Source organism: Idiotropiscis lumnitzeri, chromosome 6, assembly GCF_059441095.1.
Source record: "Idiotropiscis lumnitzeri isolate Australia: NSW breed Sydney's pygmy pipehorse chromosome 6, RoL_Ilum_1.0, whole genome shotgun sequence".
Taxonomy (NCBI): Eukaryota; Metazoa; Chordata; class Actinopteri; order Syngnathiformes; family Syngnathidae; genus Idiotropiscis; species Idiotropiscis lumnitzeri.
This window is the reverse complement of record NC_142396.1, coordinates 11,592,245-11,611,203: the sequence shown is the minus strand read 5'-3', so window position 1 is coordinate 11,611,203 and position 18,959 is coordinate 11,592,245. Positions and strand designations below refer to the sequence as shown.

At 40.4% G+C, this 18,959-nt stretch overlaps 3 protein-coding genes and 1 non-coding gene across 6 annotated transcripts in view; all 4 read right to left on the bottom strand.

Annotated features, from left to right (window-relative positions):
• Positions 1–1,342: 1,342 nt before the first annotated feature.
• LOC148335246 (uncharacterized) lies at positions 1,343–6,478 on the bottom strand. The gene is made up of 3 exons (XM_088299595.1): positions 6,045–6,478; positions 3,862–4,814; positions 1,343–2,060 (listed from the first exon to the last, which is right to left on the bottom strand). The coding sequence occupies exons 1-3, from the start codon at positions 6,208–6,210 to the stop codon at positions 1,845–1,847; spliced, it is 1,335 nt and encodes a 444-aa protein (XP_088155721.1). The 5' UTR covers positions 6,211–6,478; the 3' UTR covers positions 1,343–1,844.
• A 1,636-nt stretch (positions 6,479–8,114) lies between these two features.
• On the bottom strand, positions 8,115–12,356 carry rps13 (ribosomal protein S13). The gene is made up of 6 exons (XM_088299408.1): positions 12,237–12,356; positions 11,745–11,793; positions 10,022–10,100; positions 8,637–8,806; positions 8,453–8,553; positions 8,115–8,186 (listed from the first exon to the last, which is right to left on the bottom strand). The coding sequence occupies exons 1-6, from the start codon at positions 12,257–12,259 to the stop codon at positions 8,153–8,155; spliced, it is 456 nt and encodes a 151-aa protein (XP_088155534.1). The 5' UTR covers positions 12,260–12,356; the 3' UTR covers positions 8,115–8,152.
• On the bottom strand, positions 8,280–8,412 carry LOC148335245 (small nucleolar RNA SNORA19). Its single transcript, XR_015844178.1, has one exon. It is a non-coding gene; the product is annotated as a small nucleolar RNA SNORA19 (small nucleolar RNA).
• A 535-nt stretch (positions 12,357–12,891) lies between the features above and the next one.
• The window catches only part of pik3c2a (phosphatidylinositol-4-phosphate 3-kinase, catalytic subunit type 2 alpha), a 30,869-nt gene continuing 24,801 nt past the window's right edge, over positions 12,892–18,959 (bottom strand). For all 3 annotated transcript variants that reach the window (XM_088298308.1, XM_088298309.1, XM_088298310.1), the window contains exons 25-33: positions 18,770–18,926; positions 17,821–17,930; positions 17,024–17,231; positions 16,806–16,930; positions 16,153–16,270; positions 16,007–16,088; positions 15,287–15,393; positions 15,084–15,209; positions 12,892–14,377 (exon numbers count right to left, since the gene is read on the bottom strand). In XM_088298308.1, coding sequence (XP_088154434.1) covers positions 14,195–14,377; positions 15,084–15,209; positions 15,287–15,393; positions 16,007–16,088; positions 16,153–16,270; positions 16,806–16,930; positions 17,024–17,231; positions 17,821–17,930; positions 18,770–18,926 — 1,216 coding nt within the window. In that variant the 3' untranslated portion in view covers positions 12,892–14,194. The remainder of the gene's footprint in view (positions 14,378–15,083; positions 15,210–15,286; positions 15,394–16,006; positions 16,089–16,152; positions 16,271–16,805; positions 16,931–17,023; positions 17,232–17,820; positions 17,931–18,769; positions 18,927–18,959) is intronic.

Here is an 18,959-nt window from a genome sequence, read left to right as displayed (position 1 = left end):
GGGCTGCATTTTGGAGGAAAAAAAAACACACGGGACAAGAATCCCTGTAAATGACCCTAAAATGGCCGATTCAAAGCAAAATGTCGGAATTCCCAAATATTTGATGGCATACTTTCTTGAGACTTTTTTGTGTGTAAATTCAAGATAGACATGGACACCAAATGGCATGTTAAAGGGGTGACTTTTTCCACATATTCTGGAGTGACACTAATGCAGAATTCAAGCCAAACTTCCCGAGTCTTTTCAAGTATGGGTTCTTAAGACTTTAGACTCATGGTAGACATCCACACCAAATTCCATCTTGTTAAGTGTAACTGACTTTGGGGTCCTCATTTTTTTTTATTAATGCCGGAAATGGCCAAAACGCCCCGCAGTGAAGCTTCAAACCTGAGTCTTTTAAACATGGGTTTTTGAAACTTTTTTTTTGAGGGGGGGCTACTCCTGGAAGACATGCCTATCAAATTCCACATTGCTAAGTGAAACTAGTGGAATTCTAACACGGATTCCCAAGCCCTGGAAATGGCCACAATGACTCTAAAATAATTATTTCATACCAAAATTTCATGTTGCTCCCTGAATGTCCGTCACTATCACGGTATTTTGGTGTGTTACCTTTGTTTGAGGCAGCTAGGCGTGCTGCAGGCAGGTTGCATCATCGGCTAATTGACACCCTGGAGGTTGAGTTAGAGAGCAGCATCTTCATCATCATCATCTACTTGGTGATCATCCTCTCCTTCTTATCATCATCATCCACATGTGCTGCAATCACCTGCAATCATTTCCGCGCTGTCAGCGGTTGCTTAGCAACCAGAGAGCAGCCAAAATGGAAGTGTTATTGGCATTTTATTTGAATTAATAAGATATGAACAACTCAACCCAATGTTAACATAATAGGAACAAGCTACGAGTGTGTCAGCAACACCAACTACACAAATGCGTCTTGCTAATTGATTGCACCCCCCGGGGATGTTATTTCATCATATGCGCCGTTGTCTTACAACAGCCTTACAACAGATAAGGAGATGTACGGGCTTCTAGGAAATAATAGGTGCGTGTGTGCTCATGTTTGTCATCTTTCTATGGCCTGGTTTATAATTATTGGTGATGTTTGTTGGTGGGAACATTTTGGCTGGTCGAAATGTGTGTGTGTGTGTGCAGGGTTCTCAACACACAAGGCTAGAATGGCAGTGTGTGGATGCTTTTGTTTTGGTCAGTGTGGTGCAATGAAACAAATGTCCTTTGTGAGGACATTCTCAAACAAAATGGCAGTTTCCCTGTTAACTGCTGTAACACAAAATCTGTGTTCCTGACAGACGCTCCAATCAGTAGAAACAAACTCCAATTTGTTGAGCTTACATTATTTATTGATGTCGGATGATTTTAGTTCTTAACAGTCAAAGCAATCTGTGTTAATAATTGACATCCAAATTCACAGCATGTGCCACAAGGCTTCCATTACGTGGTCATAAAAAAAAAATCAACATCAAGAGTTACAATATTTGAGGCATTAAAAAAAAAAATACAGCAGCTCTTAAATAATGTTTCAAACTCAAATAAGCCCTTCCTGTTTTTTTTTCCTGGCGTCTAATTGAGCTGCTGTACATTCATTATACACAAAAACATTCTGTGATTTTCCTATTAGGTCCAAACACAAGGCAACAAACAAATGCTGAGGTTACCATCACAAAGTGTCAATCAGTGCAACAATAAACGCTAAAAAGGACTATCGGAAAACATTTGTTGAGGTACAAAGTTGTGAAATGTCAACATCAATCTCATAAATAAAACATAGATAATCACGGCAACCAATGAGAAAGTCTTAAAACTATAAATAAATAAATAAATCATCCTGGATTTGTGCGGGCGTCCACATACGCGCGCATCCTGTCACGGTGCGCTGGTTCCAAGCAGTACCCAACAGAACGCTCCGCCTCGCCCACGCGGCGCCGGAAGCGCTCGCGGTCCCGGGCCATCTCCTCCCAGGGTCCTTTGCGGGAGGCGGCGGTGGCAAAGCGCCACGCCCACATCACATGAACCTCCACCATCGGAGAGAAGTGTACCTGCGAGAGCACAAACAACAACATGAATGATATGAAAGGAAAGAAGTAAAGGAAGGAAGGAAATGAGGGGGTTGGAGATATGAGAGGAAAGAAAAAGCGGGAAAAGGAGCTTTGGAAGAAGCAAGGAGGGAAAAAAAAAAAGAAAGGGTGGGTGGAAGGATTGAAAGAAAGATGGAAGGGAGGAAGGAAGCAATTAGGATGTGAAAGGAAGAAGAGGAGTCAGGATGTTTGAAAGGAAAAAGGAAAAGGAAGGTAGAAGGAAGCTGCAGGAAGGAAAAAGGGGGGAGGAAGGAAGGAAGGGACCAAGGTAGCGGAAACTGAAAAAAGGAAAGAAGGACAAAAACAGGATGGAAGGTCCAAAAGGATACAAGGAATGATTAAGGAGAGCGGGGAAGGAGAAAAGACAGAAGCAAAGCAGCAAGGAAAATAGGAAGGATGGACACACACAAACACAAACCTACTTTGTAACCTCATTTTGAATGTCCATAATGAAAGGGTCCTAAATAAACATTGTTGCAATAACTAAGTGTAAGTGTAGTTGTTTTGGCCATGATGCAACCCATGTTGGGAGCTCGCAACAAGTCTCAGCTGACTCGTCTGAGTCACGTGAACAGTCAGCATGACTACAACACGACAAATGCTGAACAAACAAGTCACGGCGGACAACCCTCGCCTCCAATAGACACCGCGCCCTAGACAGTCCACTTAGAAAAATATTGCAGTGGCAACTATGGGGTCAATTGAACAACAGAAAAAAAATGTCATGGACTTTAAACAAAACACACACTTGGCAGCACAGTTGGACATCTGTAAAGCTGAGAGTCAGGCTGGGAAGGAGGAAAAAATAACTTTTAAGGTCTCAGTACTGATTCAAAAATAACTAAAAAAAGGAGGGGGGAGGAAAAAAACTTTTTTTTTTTTTTTTTTTTTTAAATCACACCACTTGACTGTCAATCCTATTCCAAATTTGGAGAAAAATGCATGTTTACAAATACACCCACTCACTGAATACCTTAACCAAAATAAATTTCTCAACGGAAGAGAAAAACAACCTACATGTTACAAAATCCACAATTATGAAATACATTTTACGAAAATGCATTTATATTAATAACCCCTCAAAATAAAACCTTTAGCTCAAATAAAAAAAGGGTACTAAAGAAAAAAATATTTTTGCATTGTACAGCAACGATGTTTTTATTTAATATATAAATAAAGTAACTATCTTCAAGATGGATAGATCATTTATCAGAAAACACTTTTGACTGTTTTCAGTAAAAAATAAAAATAAAAACAAGTTGCGTTCAGGCAGACCATGTGACCCTGTGTCGAGTCATCATATGGAAAAGACTGTTACAGCTCCAGCTGTTGTGACTTATGCTATAAAAATAAAGTTGTATTGTATTGTTTTGTATTTACACCCTCCCAATAAAAGCCTTGACCCTAAAAAATGTTTCGTGCAGTCATATACATTTAAATCAGAGAAATGTGTGCCTATAATGATTTTTTTTATTGAAATGCGTTTATTCAATCATTCGAACAAACTTAACGCCATTCCCGTATAATATATTTAACATATATATTTTTTTTTAAATAAAATGTAAAAAACTTACAATGATACATTGAGATTTCTAACAAACACACTTTAATACTTCTTTAGTGTATGTGGAAAATGTGAGTAATTAGCATTTTAGGGCCGCAGTAGGCAGCAGTGCAAACCACCCCCCCAACACACTGACATAAAAATAGCTTGTCAAGTCAGGGTGTTTGTTTTAGCAAATGTGTGTTAGTGATTTTGTACCTTTTTTCGGGTTTCAGGTTTGCTGCGCCTCTCAAGTGATTGTAATTTGTGGGCGTGTCGTTTCCATGGCACTTGTATGACATCGTCAGAGCACCGCGGGACACGCTGGCTATGTTTCTGGAGTGTTTTGGGTGCGGTGTGTTTAGCGGGAGTGGCTTTTAGAGGTTCTGGGACATGTTGAGGCTGCTGATTGTTTAGAGAGGCCTGGAAGTTGAGGGGGTGGTATGGGTCTTCTTTCCGGTCGAGGCACTTCCATAACTCGTCCTCGTCCTCTGAGGAAAAGGCGAGGCCGAGCACCTCGTTGTCAATTACCGTGCAGATGGGTTGCGGCGCTTTGCTGACAGTGCAGGCAGTGAAGCACATGGGGTCGTATGGGTCATTGGGCCTGGAGAAGAACTCAATAAGGCGCTCGTTCTCTTCCAGATCGGCGACAGACACGTCAGAACTGGACCAGCTGGAGTCACTGTCGGAGCGGGTGACCCACATTTTCAAGCCCGACATTTCTTCGCCGACTTTTCCTCCTGTCATGTCAGCTTTGGGCTTCTTTTTCAAGAAGAGGTCATAAGGGTCGTTGCACGTGGACATGGGCTCCCACATGGCCGGGCTTTCCTGGCTGTCAAACTCGTTGATGCCGCCGTCTTTCTCGGAATCCTCCTGGAAGAGAGCTTCGTTGGGGAAAGCTGGGAATATGTTCCAATCGCCGTGGAAGCCCATGTAGATGCTATCATCTGGCGCCAGGCCCGACAGCAGCGCTTCAGCTGTGGCCCTGCCGCCAGCATTGTTGTCGGCACTGCCGCAGAGGTCTGAGAGGCCGCTCGGGTGGCCTACCATCACTCCGGGGTCGCCGTCAAACAGCGAGGAGAAAAGAAAGGACTCAGTTGGGCTGTGTTGGATGTGCTGGCCCACCTCGTCTGTGATCCGGAAGTGCACTTCAAAGCGAAACATCTGGAAAACTGAAAGAAAAAAATTATGATGGCTAAAGTCAAATTGTGACAAAAATGGAGATTGACTAAGAGCTTAGAATCTTTCTTGACAAGCCCCCCCCCCCTTTTTTTAAACAAGTTGAGCTTTTTTGCTTTTCCTTTTTTTTTTGCTTCTGGGATTACTCCCCCAATTGATCGCAGCCCTCCACTGAAAAAAGAAAAATCAAAACAAAAACAAACAAAACACAGTTTGTATTTTGGGGCGACATAAAAGTTAATTAGGAACAACTTTAAAATGTATATTATTGACATTTATGACAAAATTGTCAGTCAGCACAACAAGAAAATAATTTGCTCCTAATCAATTTGCAGAGTTGTTTTTACTCATATATTTAAATTGTGGGACAACAAGTGGTACAATTACCTCTGTAAACTTATTTCTATGTTGCAAATGTGAGAAAGCAAACAGCAAAACCTTTAATATTTTGTTGACTAGCCCAATTAAAGCTTTTTATCTGGGTTTTTGGCCTTGGAATTCTGAGTTCAGACCACCTTTTTCACCCTTTTTTAGAGTACATTATAAACTCTTTTGACGTTTTTTGACAGTTGCTCAGCATTTTTAAAATCAGTTTTAAAATGGCAAATCACACACCGATTAACATTAACCTAATAAAGTTCGAATTCTCTTTTTTTTTTCAAGCCCAAGGAATAAAAAGCGTTGTTGAACTGTTATGCTTAGTTAGCAAGCGCAGACGTGACGTACTGCATCATAGTTTCGAAACTGGAAACAAAGAATGCCCGTGTCGCCCAGACAACCATAACGGATCACAATACACGGTAGTATAACGTGCAACTCCGCTGGTGTCAGTCATAGACAGAAATATCTTTTAATAGATTGATAAGAGAATTTGTTAAAATTAAATGTCTTAGCTGAATATGGTACAAACGACACATTTTGCTGCGTTCTCCTATAGCTACTTTAAACGTACCATAGCTTTATAATACACGGTCCAAAATGATTACTAACGCTCTTACATGAGTAATTAAGTATTTCTGGACTGCTTTTCTGGAATTGTCGTATAACACGGATTTGGCGAAGAGCGAGGTGATTCAGGAAGACAGAAAAAAAGATGAATGTGGCTAAATAATACCGAGAGCTCGGAGGAAATTGCCGTGTTTCCGTGGGTACGTTAACGCACCGCGGACGTGCCAGCGTGAATAAGGATCAAAAAGTCGAAACTTTTTAGGTTTCCTTCTTACCAGACAAGAAGGTACAGTAGATGACACGAACCACAACCCAGATATGCTCCCACAGCACTATCAACATCTGCCTGGTCCACGGCAAAAGTGCCATTCCCCGGTTGCCAAATCTTTCCATGGCCGCGGCGGTGCTTGTTGTCCGATCACAAGTCATATCCAGAGACATTTTTGACGATGCGGGGAGAAAAAAGGCGGCTCTTATCACGTATTCTGGTACTCTTCGTTGAAGACCAGTTGGCTTCGCGTCAAAGACAGGTGGATGTCACTACACGGACGCTTCTTCATTTTCTGCCAAATTGGCGCCATGTTTTCCTCAGACTTTGCTAGTCAGGCTTCCCCGTGTTGTAGCGTCTCCATTTTGCCGGTAGTCATATCTCTTGCATCTTCTAGTAGAGGCGAATGAACCTCTGCGTTGACACTCTCGGTTTAATACACAGGGTGACGTCAGGCTGTATTCTGATTGGACAGAGCGAATGTCAATAACTCAAAAGGCCGGGGTTTGCTCCTCCTATTTTTTTGTTTGCCCTCGTCGTTAAACGTCATTCTGAGCTCTGATTGGACATATCAAGTGTCAGTCATTATAAAACATGGGGCCGCCCCCATCTTTGTACGTCACGGTGACGCACCGAAAGTTCACGTAATTTCCCAACGGAACGGGAAATGAAAACGCTACCGTAGGAATTTTGTACATTTGAGAATCTCGTATCTGTTCCATAAATGTCAGAAAATAAAACACTGTTGGTTAGTGATGGGTCCAGCGACACTGAGGCGTCGATGCGCGCGCCGAGCTTCCAGGGCAAACCCCGTGTCGGTGCGCGTACTGCTTTGAGAAAGTCACGTGACCACTACCAGAATCGTGTCGACACAGCGGTCGCGCGCCAAACTGTGTTCATAAGGAAGCGCATCTGTCAACAGGATGGACGCTCAAAAAAAGCATCGAGTTATTGGCGCGTTACTTTGAATTAAATATCCGCAAGATGGAAGACGTCACTGTTGATGCGCACTCAGAGGTGCAGCGCTATATGTCCGCAGGACACGTTGCACGTACGGAAGACCCGCTCTTATACTGGAAGTCCATGGAGGCAACGTTCCCTCACCTATTTATATTAGCCACACAGGCGTTGTGCACACCGGCCTCTTCAGTGCCTTGTGAGAGGATCTTCTCAAAGGCGGGGGAAATTGCCTAAAAAAAAGAAATAGACTGAATAACAAAACGCTGGAGAAACTAATTTATTTTTAATAAAAATCTTTAATTACGAGTCCATTGTCATTCACAACACTTTTACTTGGGCATTCAGACAGATGTTCTCTTAATTTATCAACTGCGTCTCGAATATCAAAGATTTTTTTTATGAAATTGCGTGTATGTAAAAATAATGTGAAAGCAAATGCCTAATCAGAATCAGAAATCCCTTTGTCATTGTACTCAAGTGTGCAACGAGATTAGAGAGCTCCCCTCTCCAGTGCAATACAATAATTCAGTTAAATATATAAATTAGATAAGAGAATAATTAGTGCGATGGAAAGTAATACGAAATAGGATATATAAAAACACATCACGTCGCTAATCAATGGAATTGGATAAAATTAGTTTGACAGATCAGTGTCAGATGACCCTGTCAAATGTTTCCTGCAAGTCCACCAGGTGTCAGTATTCAGCAACACAGTGTCAATACATTGCGTCACTGTGTCGAAACGATACAGGATGCCTCATCTACCCATCACTACTGTTGGTAGTACTCCGACACCAAAAAGGGAGCTCCTGTGGTGCTTTAAGGGAGATTGTAGAAAATATAAAAGTAAAAAATAAATAAATCCTAACCAATGTATAGTAAACAAATTTAACTTTTAACAATGTGATTAGCATAAATTTAATTTACAGGTCAATTTTGTGGCTCGGTAGACAGGACCTTGAGCTCTGTTGATGACCTACAACAAATCGCTAATGAAATTGGATGCTTGTATTAGTACATGCCACCAAAATCTATAAATAAACGTCCTTCACAGATTAGCAAAAGCACTTTAAACAATGTTGTTTTTCCTATTAAATTTAAAAAAGACAAAGGGAGATTCAAATTTAAATTTTCATTTATTTGAAAAAGAAGCATTTATGCCACCAGAGCAGAAGCTGTAGAAGACTCGCTGTGAATGAAACAAAAAACAAACAAAAAAAACAGTCAGGCAATATTGAAGAAATCACACACGCTTATTTCATACATTAATACGAACAATTCATCTTGTGCGAAGGTGACTGGCAGAAGTGACACCGGCGAGCCACTCTGCTAATTAACCTCCAAGTTTTGCTCTTGCACAACAGAAATATCACAACTCTCAAGATGAGGGAGAGCAGAACAATGATTTTGTGCCACCACTTGGACATTAACAGACAGAGGTGAGTGAATACGCACTACTTCCAGTTGGGGGCCAGAACTCTCTTGGTCTTGTAGTAGCGGGCCAGCCTGTGGATTCTGCTCTCGATGAGAATCAGACGGAACTTGGCATCCTTGTCCTGCACATGGACGAACACAAACAGGCCGTGTTCAGCCATAAGAGTAAACGCGGAAAACGCCTGGGCGTTTTTACACATGGCACCTTTCTGTTTCTCTCCAAATGCTTCCTGACAGCAACGGCCTTCTTGATGAGGTGGTACAGGTCCTCAGGAAGGTCAGGGGCCAGGCCCTTGGACTTAAGGATCCTCAGGATTTTGTTACCTGTGACAAAACGGACCTGAGCCACACCATGGGAGTCCCTCAGAATCACACCTTAAAAAAACAAAAGAAAAAAAACAAAACAAGATGAGCAATTAGCCACCACAAACAGAGTGAATGATTATTATCTTGTATCTTGAGCATGTCACAGTTAGTCAAGTTTGGAAAAATAAGCTTCTCAAGCAGCATGAACGTTGGAGTGCGGTACAAGTGTTATTTTAATATTCTTGTAAAAAAAAAAAAAAAAAGAACAAATAAAAAGTATGGTACAAGTTCAAATATACTTTTTATATGGACAATGTTATTTTAATCTTTTTGTAAAAAAGAAACAGGAAAAAATCGAATTTAGAATTCACTGAATAACACTTATTTAATACATTGTTACTTTTCAGAGTATTTTTTTTATTTGCGTTTTGACACGCAGATTTAAGTTTTTCCAGGATGTTTTCCCTATTAAAAAAACAAGTAATACTGATTAATCAGACGATCAATTAAAAAAAAATCAGAATGGATACATTCCCCTCCCCTGTCTATGGCCATCAATTATATGCAGATGTTACAATACACGAGGCAGCAAGATCCCTATTTACCACAAATAGCTGGGGCCTGCTGTAAATTGTTAAAAAAAAATCTTTTTCAGTTCCTAGGATGCATGGAATCAAAAGTTATGAGGACATTAATCTTTCTCATATGCGTGTTTGTGTTACCAGGAGTTGTGTGTCAGGTTTAACACGATGTTGGAATTATGTTGCACCATGTTTTTTTTTTTTTTTTATTTTAAACTAACTTGGGGTTGAGTTTAAATGAGTGATATCCAGGCTAATTTCTTCCACAACTTAGTCATTGCTTTAAAAAAAATTCTATCTATCTATTTAGATTTGCTTTGTTTGGAATGACAGGTCCATATAATTACCCTATCAACAAATGTAATTATTTATACTTAAGGGTACAAAGTTACGGTACAGATTTGTGTGTAACAAATAATGAGACCAGTGTTACTTGTGGCCAACTGCGATAAATGCTTACAACACATAAAGGTAGAAATATGTACGTCTGTAAATCGGCCACTTGGGAGTGAGGTGTGATGATTATAAATTTACAAAGTTATTAGCCGTACACGCTTCAGTCCTGTCTACCAAGAATAGGGACGTAATGCAATGTAAAAAAATAGTAATATTTGGAATACAAAGCAGTCAGGTTTCATTCACATGCTATGCACCTCAGAAACAACTGCAAACAACATTCAGTTGATTCCACCATTTGACTTACCAATTTGAGATGGGGTCAAGCCCTTTTTGGCCAGCTTGAAAATCTGCTCTTTGACATCATCAGATGTCAGCTTCAGCCACTGCAAAAAAAAAAAAAAAAAAGCATTATAGTACAGTTAGTAGTTAATAGTTTTGCCATGAACCACTGATTGGGTTAGGTGTGTGGGCTGCCATGTTAGAGTTCAACTGGCTTCCACATTAAATGGCTCCCAATTTCAGTTGGGGTCATTGGGACTATGTCAATCCCGTATTTTTTTGTTTCCTGATCATAACCCTACCTCATCTTTGTTTAATATAGGTTAAATGCCAACTTTTCTTAATTGTAAACCCAATTCTTTCCATTGCAATCGGGACATGGTATAAAATCGAAATAAAAACGGAATACAATAATTAGTGCATAATATTCAACCTATATTGAATTGAATGAATTACACGATATTTAATATTCAAAGTGTAAAGGAGCTTCCCTGAAATGCGCAGTCATTCTCAAGCAACGATGGGGCGAGGTTCACCTCTTTGAGAACAACTGTGTGAGACAACGCTCTCAGCGTACAGTTGCAAGGAATTTAAAGATTTCATCCTCTACAGTCCATATAATCATTAAAATTTTCAGAGAATCTACAGAAATCACTGAATATCAACGGCAAGGCCGAAAACCAACATTGAATGCACGTGACCATCAATCCGTCAGGCACCGCTGCATTAAAAAACAACATCAGTGTGTAAAGTATATCACCACAAGGGCTCAGGAACACTTCAGAAAACCAATGTCAGTAAATACAGTTTGGCGCTACCTCTACAAAATGCAACGTAAAAGGAATTTAACAACAACACCCAAAAAGGTTTCTCTGGTCCAGAGAAGGACTGATGCAAAGTGGAAAAGTGTTCTGTGGTCTGACAAGTCCACATTTCAATTTGTTTTTGGAAATTGTATTCCTTACCAAAGCCCTAACCTTTTATTTTGGTGGGGCCCTAATAATTTCTGCCAATTGTTATTTTGTTTCACAAGCTACATTGAAATAATTTAACTGCATAACTCGGGATTCACACCACGACTTAATGGTAGAAACCCCATCGGAAGAAACATCTCATTTACAACTTCCAACTAGCTGCAAGGAATTATAAACATGAAAAAAATAAACAAAAAAAAGGGTACATAGCAATATTTGTGCCGTGATGGACTAAAGCATCACCAGGCCACAGCAAAAAACAAACAAACACTGAATTAAATATATTTTGCACACTCGAAATACAAGGAATGAAATGATTTGTGATTTAAAAAAAATCTGTTATCACAGACTCCAAATTTATTCAACAAATACATAGTCCCATAACATCTGTTTATCAGTTTTCACGTTCATTCATGAAAATGTACTTTGATTATTGCTCCATGTCCAAAAGTAAATTGGGTTGCAGACTGTTTGTTTATTCAAAATAATCCCTACATGCAACACCTTAATCATCTGTCTCTTCTCCGCCTGCTTGGACTAGAAACAAATATCCTTATATTCCTCCCAAGACACTGGTCTTGTATTTTCCTCTTAATTGGACTCTCTTACAATGGCGTTATTTGCATGGACACTTATACGGTGACAATTTAACTTCACTGGCAGGGACATATTTTTGATCATTTATGCGATTTATTATTTTACTTTACATGTTATGAAATAACCTTTAAACGTGATGCGAAATGTTCGAAAAGCATGCAAGAGTGTGGGACTCACAGTTGGGACACTGCGTCTGTAAGGCAGAGCTGACTGGGACAAGCCCTTTCTGTTAGGAAGAAAAGAAAACATATGCTGTCAAGTGGTGCGAAAAAGGCAAATTAGCTCGACTAGTATCGAGGTTGGGTTGCACGCCTGGTAAGACCATTGCAAGACGCAATGTCACATTAATTTAACACTTAACGTTTTGTTACACGACGATTTATTAGAAGTATAGGTGGCAATTTCGCTGCATGTGTGCTTTATGTAAATCAAACGTTGGTAAATTGAGCATACACGCTCCAAATAAGCATCGGCTAATTACAGCTAGCACGAAGCTAAAAGACGGCAGACAGGGCGCCTGCTTCATCCTTTTTCTAGATTGTAGAGCCGTTTTAAAATCTCCAAATTGGCCCACTGAAGCTCAATGTACAATTAGGACAACTCTCGTGTCGTTAGAGGTAATCTGTGAAGGCGAAAAGGCAACTTTAAAAGCAAAAAATCGGCGTTTACCCGGGAGCGTGCATGCGACCCATGATGGCGGTAGAGGAAGAGAGGCCGCACACGAGACAGAAAATGGGCCTTTGCGCCTGCGCCGGAAGTGACGCATTGACGCAAGGTTGACGTCATACGTCGCGTCACTGTAAAATGACCGTACGCGACCTAGTAACTACTTAATAGTAATGGACGTATAAATAACTTAGGGTTACTGTACACTAAACAAGAATTTCCAATTTTTCTAATATTTATTGAAGGATTTAATATGTACGCGAAGTACGCTGGAATTTACAAATACAGTAATAAAAGTAGTAGCACACGGCAATCCCTTTTGTGAGTTTGCCACTAATAGGACTTGAATGGAATGTGTTTTATGCCTGACACAGTATTGATTTATTTTTTGTTGTGGAATTATATTTTATTTCATACAAAGTACTATGTATGTTTAAATCAAAGTTTCAATAAAAAAATCCAGTTAAAACCACCTTCCTAATAGAACGATGAAATTTGTAGTGGTTTGGCGATCTACGGAACGTTTAGTAATCTTTATTTAAACATGCAATAATTTTTTTAAATGTTGAAATCAAAGGGAAGTTACAATGGATGGACGGCAGCTTTGTGTCCTGATTCAATCGACACGATATAGTTGTGCATTAATAAGAGTCAATGCCCCAGTTGCAAACCCTGATTTTATTTTAATGGATTAAAAAGAAACTACACAAATTGTGACAGCAAACCCAACAGGTGGAATTTCAGCAACAGTGTGTTCAAATACAATAATAAAAAAAACAATTTGGGGTTGGTGAAAATTGTGACATTTTGTCATGCAGGCAGAAAGGCTCAACTTTCCATTCGTTCCAAAAACATTTACCGTAACTTGCTTTCGGAAAGAGGGATTAGAGTCCACATGCTGATTCATTGAATAGGGGCGAAGTTGCAAGTCACCAATTCAAAATAAATAACTGGCCATGTTAACACAAACGTTCTCTTTATAGACAATAATACAGTAGAGTGAACCAAGATGGGATTAATAGTCATTAAAGTGAGTGTCATTTTTTTTCATAAAGGGTCATCATTGGCATATGAGAAAAGACATGCATGGGGGGGGGGACGTTATAAACCTCTTTATTGTGAGTTTTCTTGTTCCCTTTTTTTTTGTTTCCAGATGTGGGTAAAAAAGTGCTGATCGGGAGAAACCCGGAACATTCCAAATGAACATGTAGGCACTGCAAGTGAAGTCCCAAACTCCCCTAAAAGTGTGCTGTCTTGCCATTAATACCAGCTCGTGTGCAATTAGTGGAAGCCCACCGTTACCCTAGAAAATAACACCCCCCCCCAAAAAAAAAACCTTGACATTTCCAGAATACATCTTTCTTTTGAGGTGCTTATTTAAAATAAATCTAACAGTAAGGCCGCATTAAAAGATTGTGAGCTGTCGCTAAGGCACCTTTAGTGGTCAGAGTCTACTGCTCTATTCGGCGAAATTTGGCACATTATGTGGGGAACTCTTGTAGTGTAATGCGCGGAATCTTGACATTTTTGGGAAGAATCGTGGAATCCATTACCTGAAATCTGGTGAGTTAAACTACCCAAAAGTGTCTGCAGTTCACACAGCAAAGTTGACATTTACAGGGAGAATCATGAATTTTAGAAGATGCAATCTGGTGTGTCAAACTATCCCAAAGTATCTGCGGTAAAAGCAGCAAACTGTGATGCGCCCTAAGAATGTGTAAAAAAAACAAACAAAAAAAAAAAGCTTGTTTCTAGTCCTTAAAAAATAAACATGTCTATATCTCTCTATATATATATATTTACTCTTGTGAATGTGAGCGGTTTGGTCCTCTAATATCAAAATGTACAAAACATTACAGCTCATTGTTAAAGTTTAGGAGGAGAGAGACAAAAGGAAGCGGTGGCTGTTTTATCAGAGAAACAATCACGGTGTTTCTTTTTTTTTTTTCTTTTTTTTTTTTTTAGAAGTAGGGTACAGCAGCGAGCTTGTACCACTTGACCGTCTCCTTGCCCAAGTCAAAGTCTTTGAGGCGCAGCGTGATGCCACCCAGGTAGTAGTTCTCGCGGAGGGATTCGGCACTCAACACGCTGAGTTGCAGCTCGCGTAGGCCCAACGTCTCCTTGCTATAGCCGCTGTACACCAGCTGAGGACGAAAGCCAGACTTTCAATACATTTATAGAAGATGGAACCAAGACAGCATCTTGCCACTCACTGGACATCATTTGATTTTGCACTTTCCCCCCCTTATACCTGTAAATGGATTTTATGATGGGGGTATGTTTTGATATCAAATATGATCCCATTAAGTCTTGGTGTGAATCACCAATGAAATGAAAAAATGTTTTACTTTTTTGATTTACTAAATGTTAGATATTTAAAAATACTCAAGTCAATTTATAATAAAATCAAACCAAAGATACAAATAACAGTAGATTCAATGTAAACAATAAATTAACTGGCCAAGCATTTTTCTTCGCCGTCTGTGCTATTATGTTAAAAAGTAAATAAATAAAAACAATATCTTGCTTTATTTATTTTTAAACAGAACTGTTTGTTTCTATCACAACACCGTGAGCTTTTCAGCGGTATTGTGAGCTTTTTTTATATTGCCAACTCTCCAACAATATTGTGACAATTATCGTATTGTGAGCTTCATATTGTGAGACTATTGTGTTGTGGCATTTGTCTATTGTTACATCCTTAGTTAAAACTAAAAATGTTATTTCACGGCTCTGTACTTGTGACGTGACAATAACATTTATTTGACTTTCAAACATTCTGATAATTGTTTAATAATTAACATTAACAATACATGTATTTTTTTTCATAATAATCTGAAGTTTTCTAACCATCTCATTGAAAGTCGGGTTCCTGGTTTTCCGCGAAATCTTGGTCTTCCGCTTGGAGCTCTTGTGTGGATCCGGGAGCAGGTACGTCTTCACGTATGGGTTGGGATCTGTGCCCTCTTCGGACACCTGAAATGGAACATGGAGTATATGTTGTGAGTTGAGACATACGTTCAAGCAGCAGGTTGCACGTTGTGATTGCCTACCAGGTCTCGGATGTGCATGACCATGATGAAGAGCGTGCTGTTCCTGTATGAGATGGACAGTTTGACCTCGCCTTCCACACGGCCTGACGTCGGACTCAACGGGGGCTCTGCAACAGTGCCAACACAACAAGTGTATGATGAAGTATCTCACAGACAAAGAGTAAATTGCTGAGCCTAGGGGGAATTTATTGCTAGCCAAAACAGCAGCACTTAGCTATGCACTTTTCTCAGATGAATTCAACTGCGGAGAGTTCCCTGTGCAGCACAAGCGACAAATCTGACTTTATGTGGATAGGACATCGTTAAAAATGATTAGGTGGAACATTCTAGTAGAGCTTGACGTGAAGTCACCCCACAATGTTGTGTATGTCCATATTTACATCCCGGCAGCTTCTAACGTCTGCCGTTTGCCTCAAGTCTTACAGTATGTGAGAACGACAGTGTTGCGATAGGCATTCCAGGAGATTCTGAGATGTGGTTGCTGCACAATGTCTGCATTCATGTTCTAGGGAGATTTGTGATTTTTTTTCGTGTCTGCTGATTTGAGAGTCCAGTCAACCTAGACACTTACTCATTGACATTTTACAGCTTTAATCCATAAATACACATTAAGTTTTAAGCTCCACATTCACAATTGTAATGTAGCATTTACACTGTTTGAAAATAATTTAAAAAATGTTTTGAACAAATACATTTTGTCTCCCATTTGCATCCGCTTACCAGGAGCTCTTTGGGTCGCATCCAAACCTTCCGTCTTGTCATCCCGCGCCACCGGATGAAAGAAAGTGTAGATCAGGTCGCACTGGAAGAGAAGAATGTTAGATGGCAATAAACAACAATTCACTGACCTGTTTGCTTGCGTGTACCTGAGTGACCTCGGCCGAGCTCATCATCAGGTTGTGGATGTAATTGTTTAGCTCCAGCTTCCTCTTGGCGGCAACCTCCTTGATGTGTGTGCGGCCCAGCACCATTTTACTCGGGAAACTGGAGAGAAAAATCAGGTGTAAAAACAATCAAGAAATAAACCAATACTGCTTCTGCAATGCGTAATTCATCCACACGAGGGAGCTGATTAGCTTCCTACAACTCTTTGTGACGAGTTTATGTCATCCTTGCCCGACTACACAAAAGCAGTAGGAGAGTCATATTTAACAGTCACCATTTGTATAAAAGAAAAACAAAATTCAAGGTCGCAAATATTAAACTAAAATAAAATCCTTTTTTTTTTATTTCACAATGATGGGATTTCAGATTTTATTTTATTCCCTTCTTGGCTGAAAGAAAAAGCAAATGGCAGTGACAAATGCAGTTTTTTTTCTCTCCCTTTCAGGAATTTACTTTATTTTTTCCGCTCAACAAATATTTAGCAGGTTTTCTGTGTGAAAGGGGCTATGATGCCATTTTCATGAGTTCAAATGAATCGTTCAAACTCACAGTATGTTCTCTGGCTTCCTCCCACAACCCCAAAACACTCTTATCAAAGTGAATTGAATGTAAAAGGTGTCTAGTGGAGGAATACCTTGGCAGCTTCCAGAGGGGGAAGAGGATAGTGAGTTTGTTGTGGAACTCCTGAAACTCATCAAAAGTGCGGAAGACAAACTGGGGATCGTTCTGACCTTCCCTAAGCAACCTCACCACGTACGTCTGCACAAAGGGAATGAGGGGGAGAAGAAAAATGTCAATAAGTAAACCGCAAGCCAATAACATTGTCAAATAGAAGAAAAAATAAAACCGTACATAGTGCTTGTCAGGGTTGTATCTCTTCTGAAAGGAGAAGATGGAGGCGTGGAGGATGCGGCCCTCCTGCTTTAAGGTGTACGTCTTGGGCGAGAAGGATAGGATGGGCTCGTCGTTGGCTGGCAGACCCGAGAAGCGTAGCTGGGCCAGGTTGTGGATGAAGAAGTTGAACTTGGTGGCCACACTTCCCAGGCTGGACTCAATCAGTCTGCAGTCATGTTATGAACTTGTTAACAAAACCAAAACCTTTTCTACTTGATCTAATATACCACAGTGACAAGTTGAATAGACTTTTTATTATTTTTGCCTGAATATATGCTGCCAGCTGGTGGATTTAGGCAGGATTTACACATCCTGGTTCAAGTGACCCAATTCCAAAAATCATACTGTGGATAAAGGCCTTTTCACACTGCTCTTATTGAACCATTGCCAAACCCATTCAATGTATTACATACGGTGAAGCTCAACAATAGAAAGCCATGTTGGTATGCGTCACGACTTCATCCAATTGGAGAAGGGTTGGTGGCGAGATTTCAGAGTGCCAACAGCAACATACGCCCAGGAAAAGCATCCATGCTATTTCCTGGTAGGCTGATAATCAACCACTTCCTGATTTGGGCAAGATCCTACTGGAGCGCTTTCATCCCTGCCTCGCCGTGAACACCAGGAAAACCAAGAGCAGTGTGGAAAGGTCTACAAAAATTACCGTCATTTACTACAATTGTGTGCGTGTTCTTTATTCATTGAGTCAAGTTTCACAGGGTTACAAAATGATTGTGAGTCAGGGGTCGATGTACCTGGTGAAGAAGATAGTGGCCTCTGCGTCAGTGTTGTGTGGCTGCAGCGCGTCATAAACGTACTTCAGGTCCTGAGAGCCGGTTAGCTCTGGAAGTCCTGATGAAGTCATCTAAGACAGGATGACATAAAAATAGTTCCAAATAAAGATACTAAAAGCTCAGTGTGTACAATTCTCACCACATACAGGAATGCAGGTGTGATTTTTGAAATGATCAGATTCATTAAACCAAACACATGCAATCAATTGGTGCTGTTGCATCACAATGATCTAAGAGAGATAATCAACAGCAGCCACTCTGTGTTCTATAAATAGACTGTTCCCAGCGGTGCACAGTTGGCGCCATGACTTATTAGTGAGGAAAATTCGAGTCGAGAAATGGCTGAGCTACGTTAAAAATGTAACGTCCTGTGGAAAAGATGAAGAACGTAGATCTTACTGAGTTAAGGTAAAGATTTGACAGCAACCAGCCATTTGCAGATGAACCGTGGTGACTGAACTCATCACAATACAATACAAACCATCAAGGGGAAAACAACAATGTGCTGTATATCACAGAACCAAATAATCCTGCAGCTATGTAAGAAAAGATGTCAGAGTGAAAAGGCCATGGTGCAGTTTGCAACTCTTGAGCGGGGTGAGAGGGATGCTACCTTGCTCAAGGGCACCTTGACAGTAGCCAGGAAGCAGACTAGCATCTCGCCAATAATTAGTTGCGATTTTTACATTTTTGCCTACGGAAGGACACTATGACCATGCAGCTCTAAAGACCAAGTCCTTACATATATATTAGCTACTGCCACTAAATATTAATTTATTAATCAATAAAGACTGTGGCCCCACAGTGAAAACCCCAACCAGTGACCACTCTGGGAAGTGGGTAATGATCATTAAATGTAACTCAATTTTTGCCTGTTGCGTGTGAGTGCCTGTAATAAGCAAGTGTTTACCAGTGATAGCAGGTTGAGGAAAAGGCCGGAGTGCTTGCGAATGAGGTTGTAGGCCTGGCAGCAAAGGTCAACAAACAGTTGGAATCGACTGGTGGGACGCTCGCCGCCGTTAATGACGTACGCCATGTCAGAGGTCAGCACAAATGGTGCTCGGTCCCTGATGGCAAGGAAAACAAGCCAAAAAAATGCA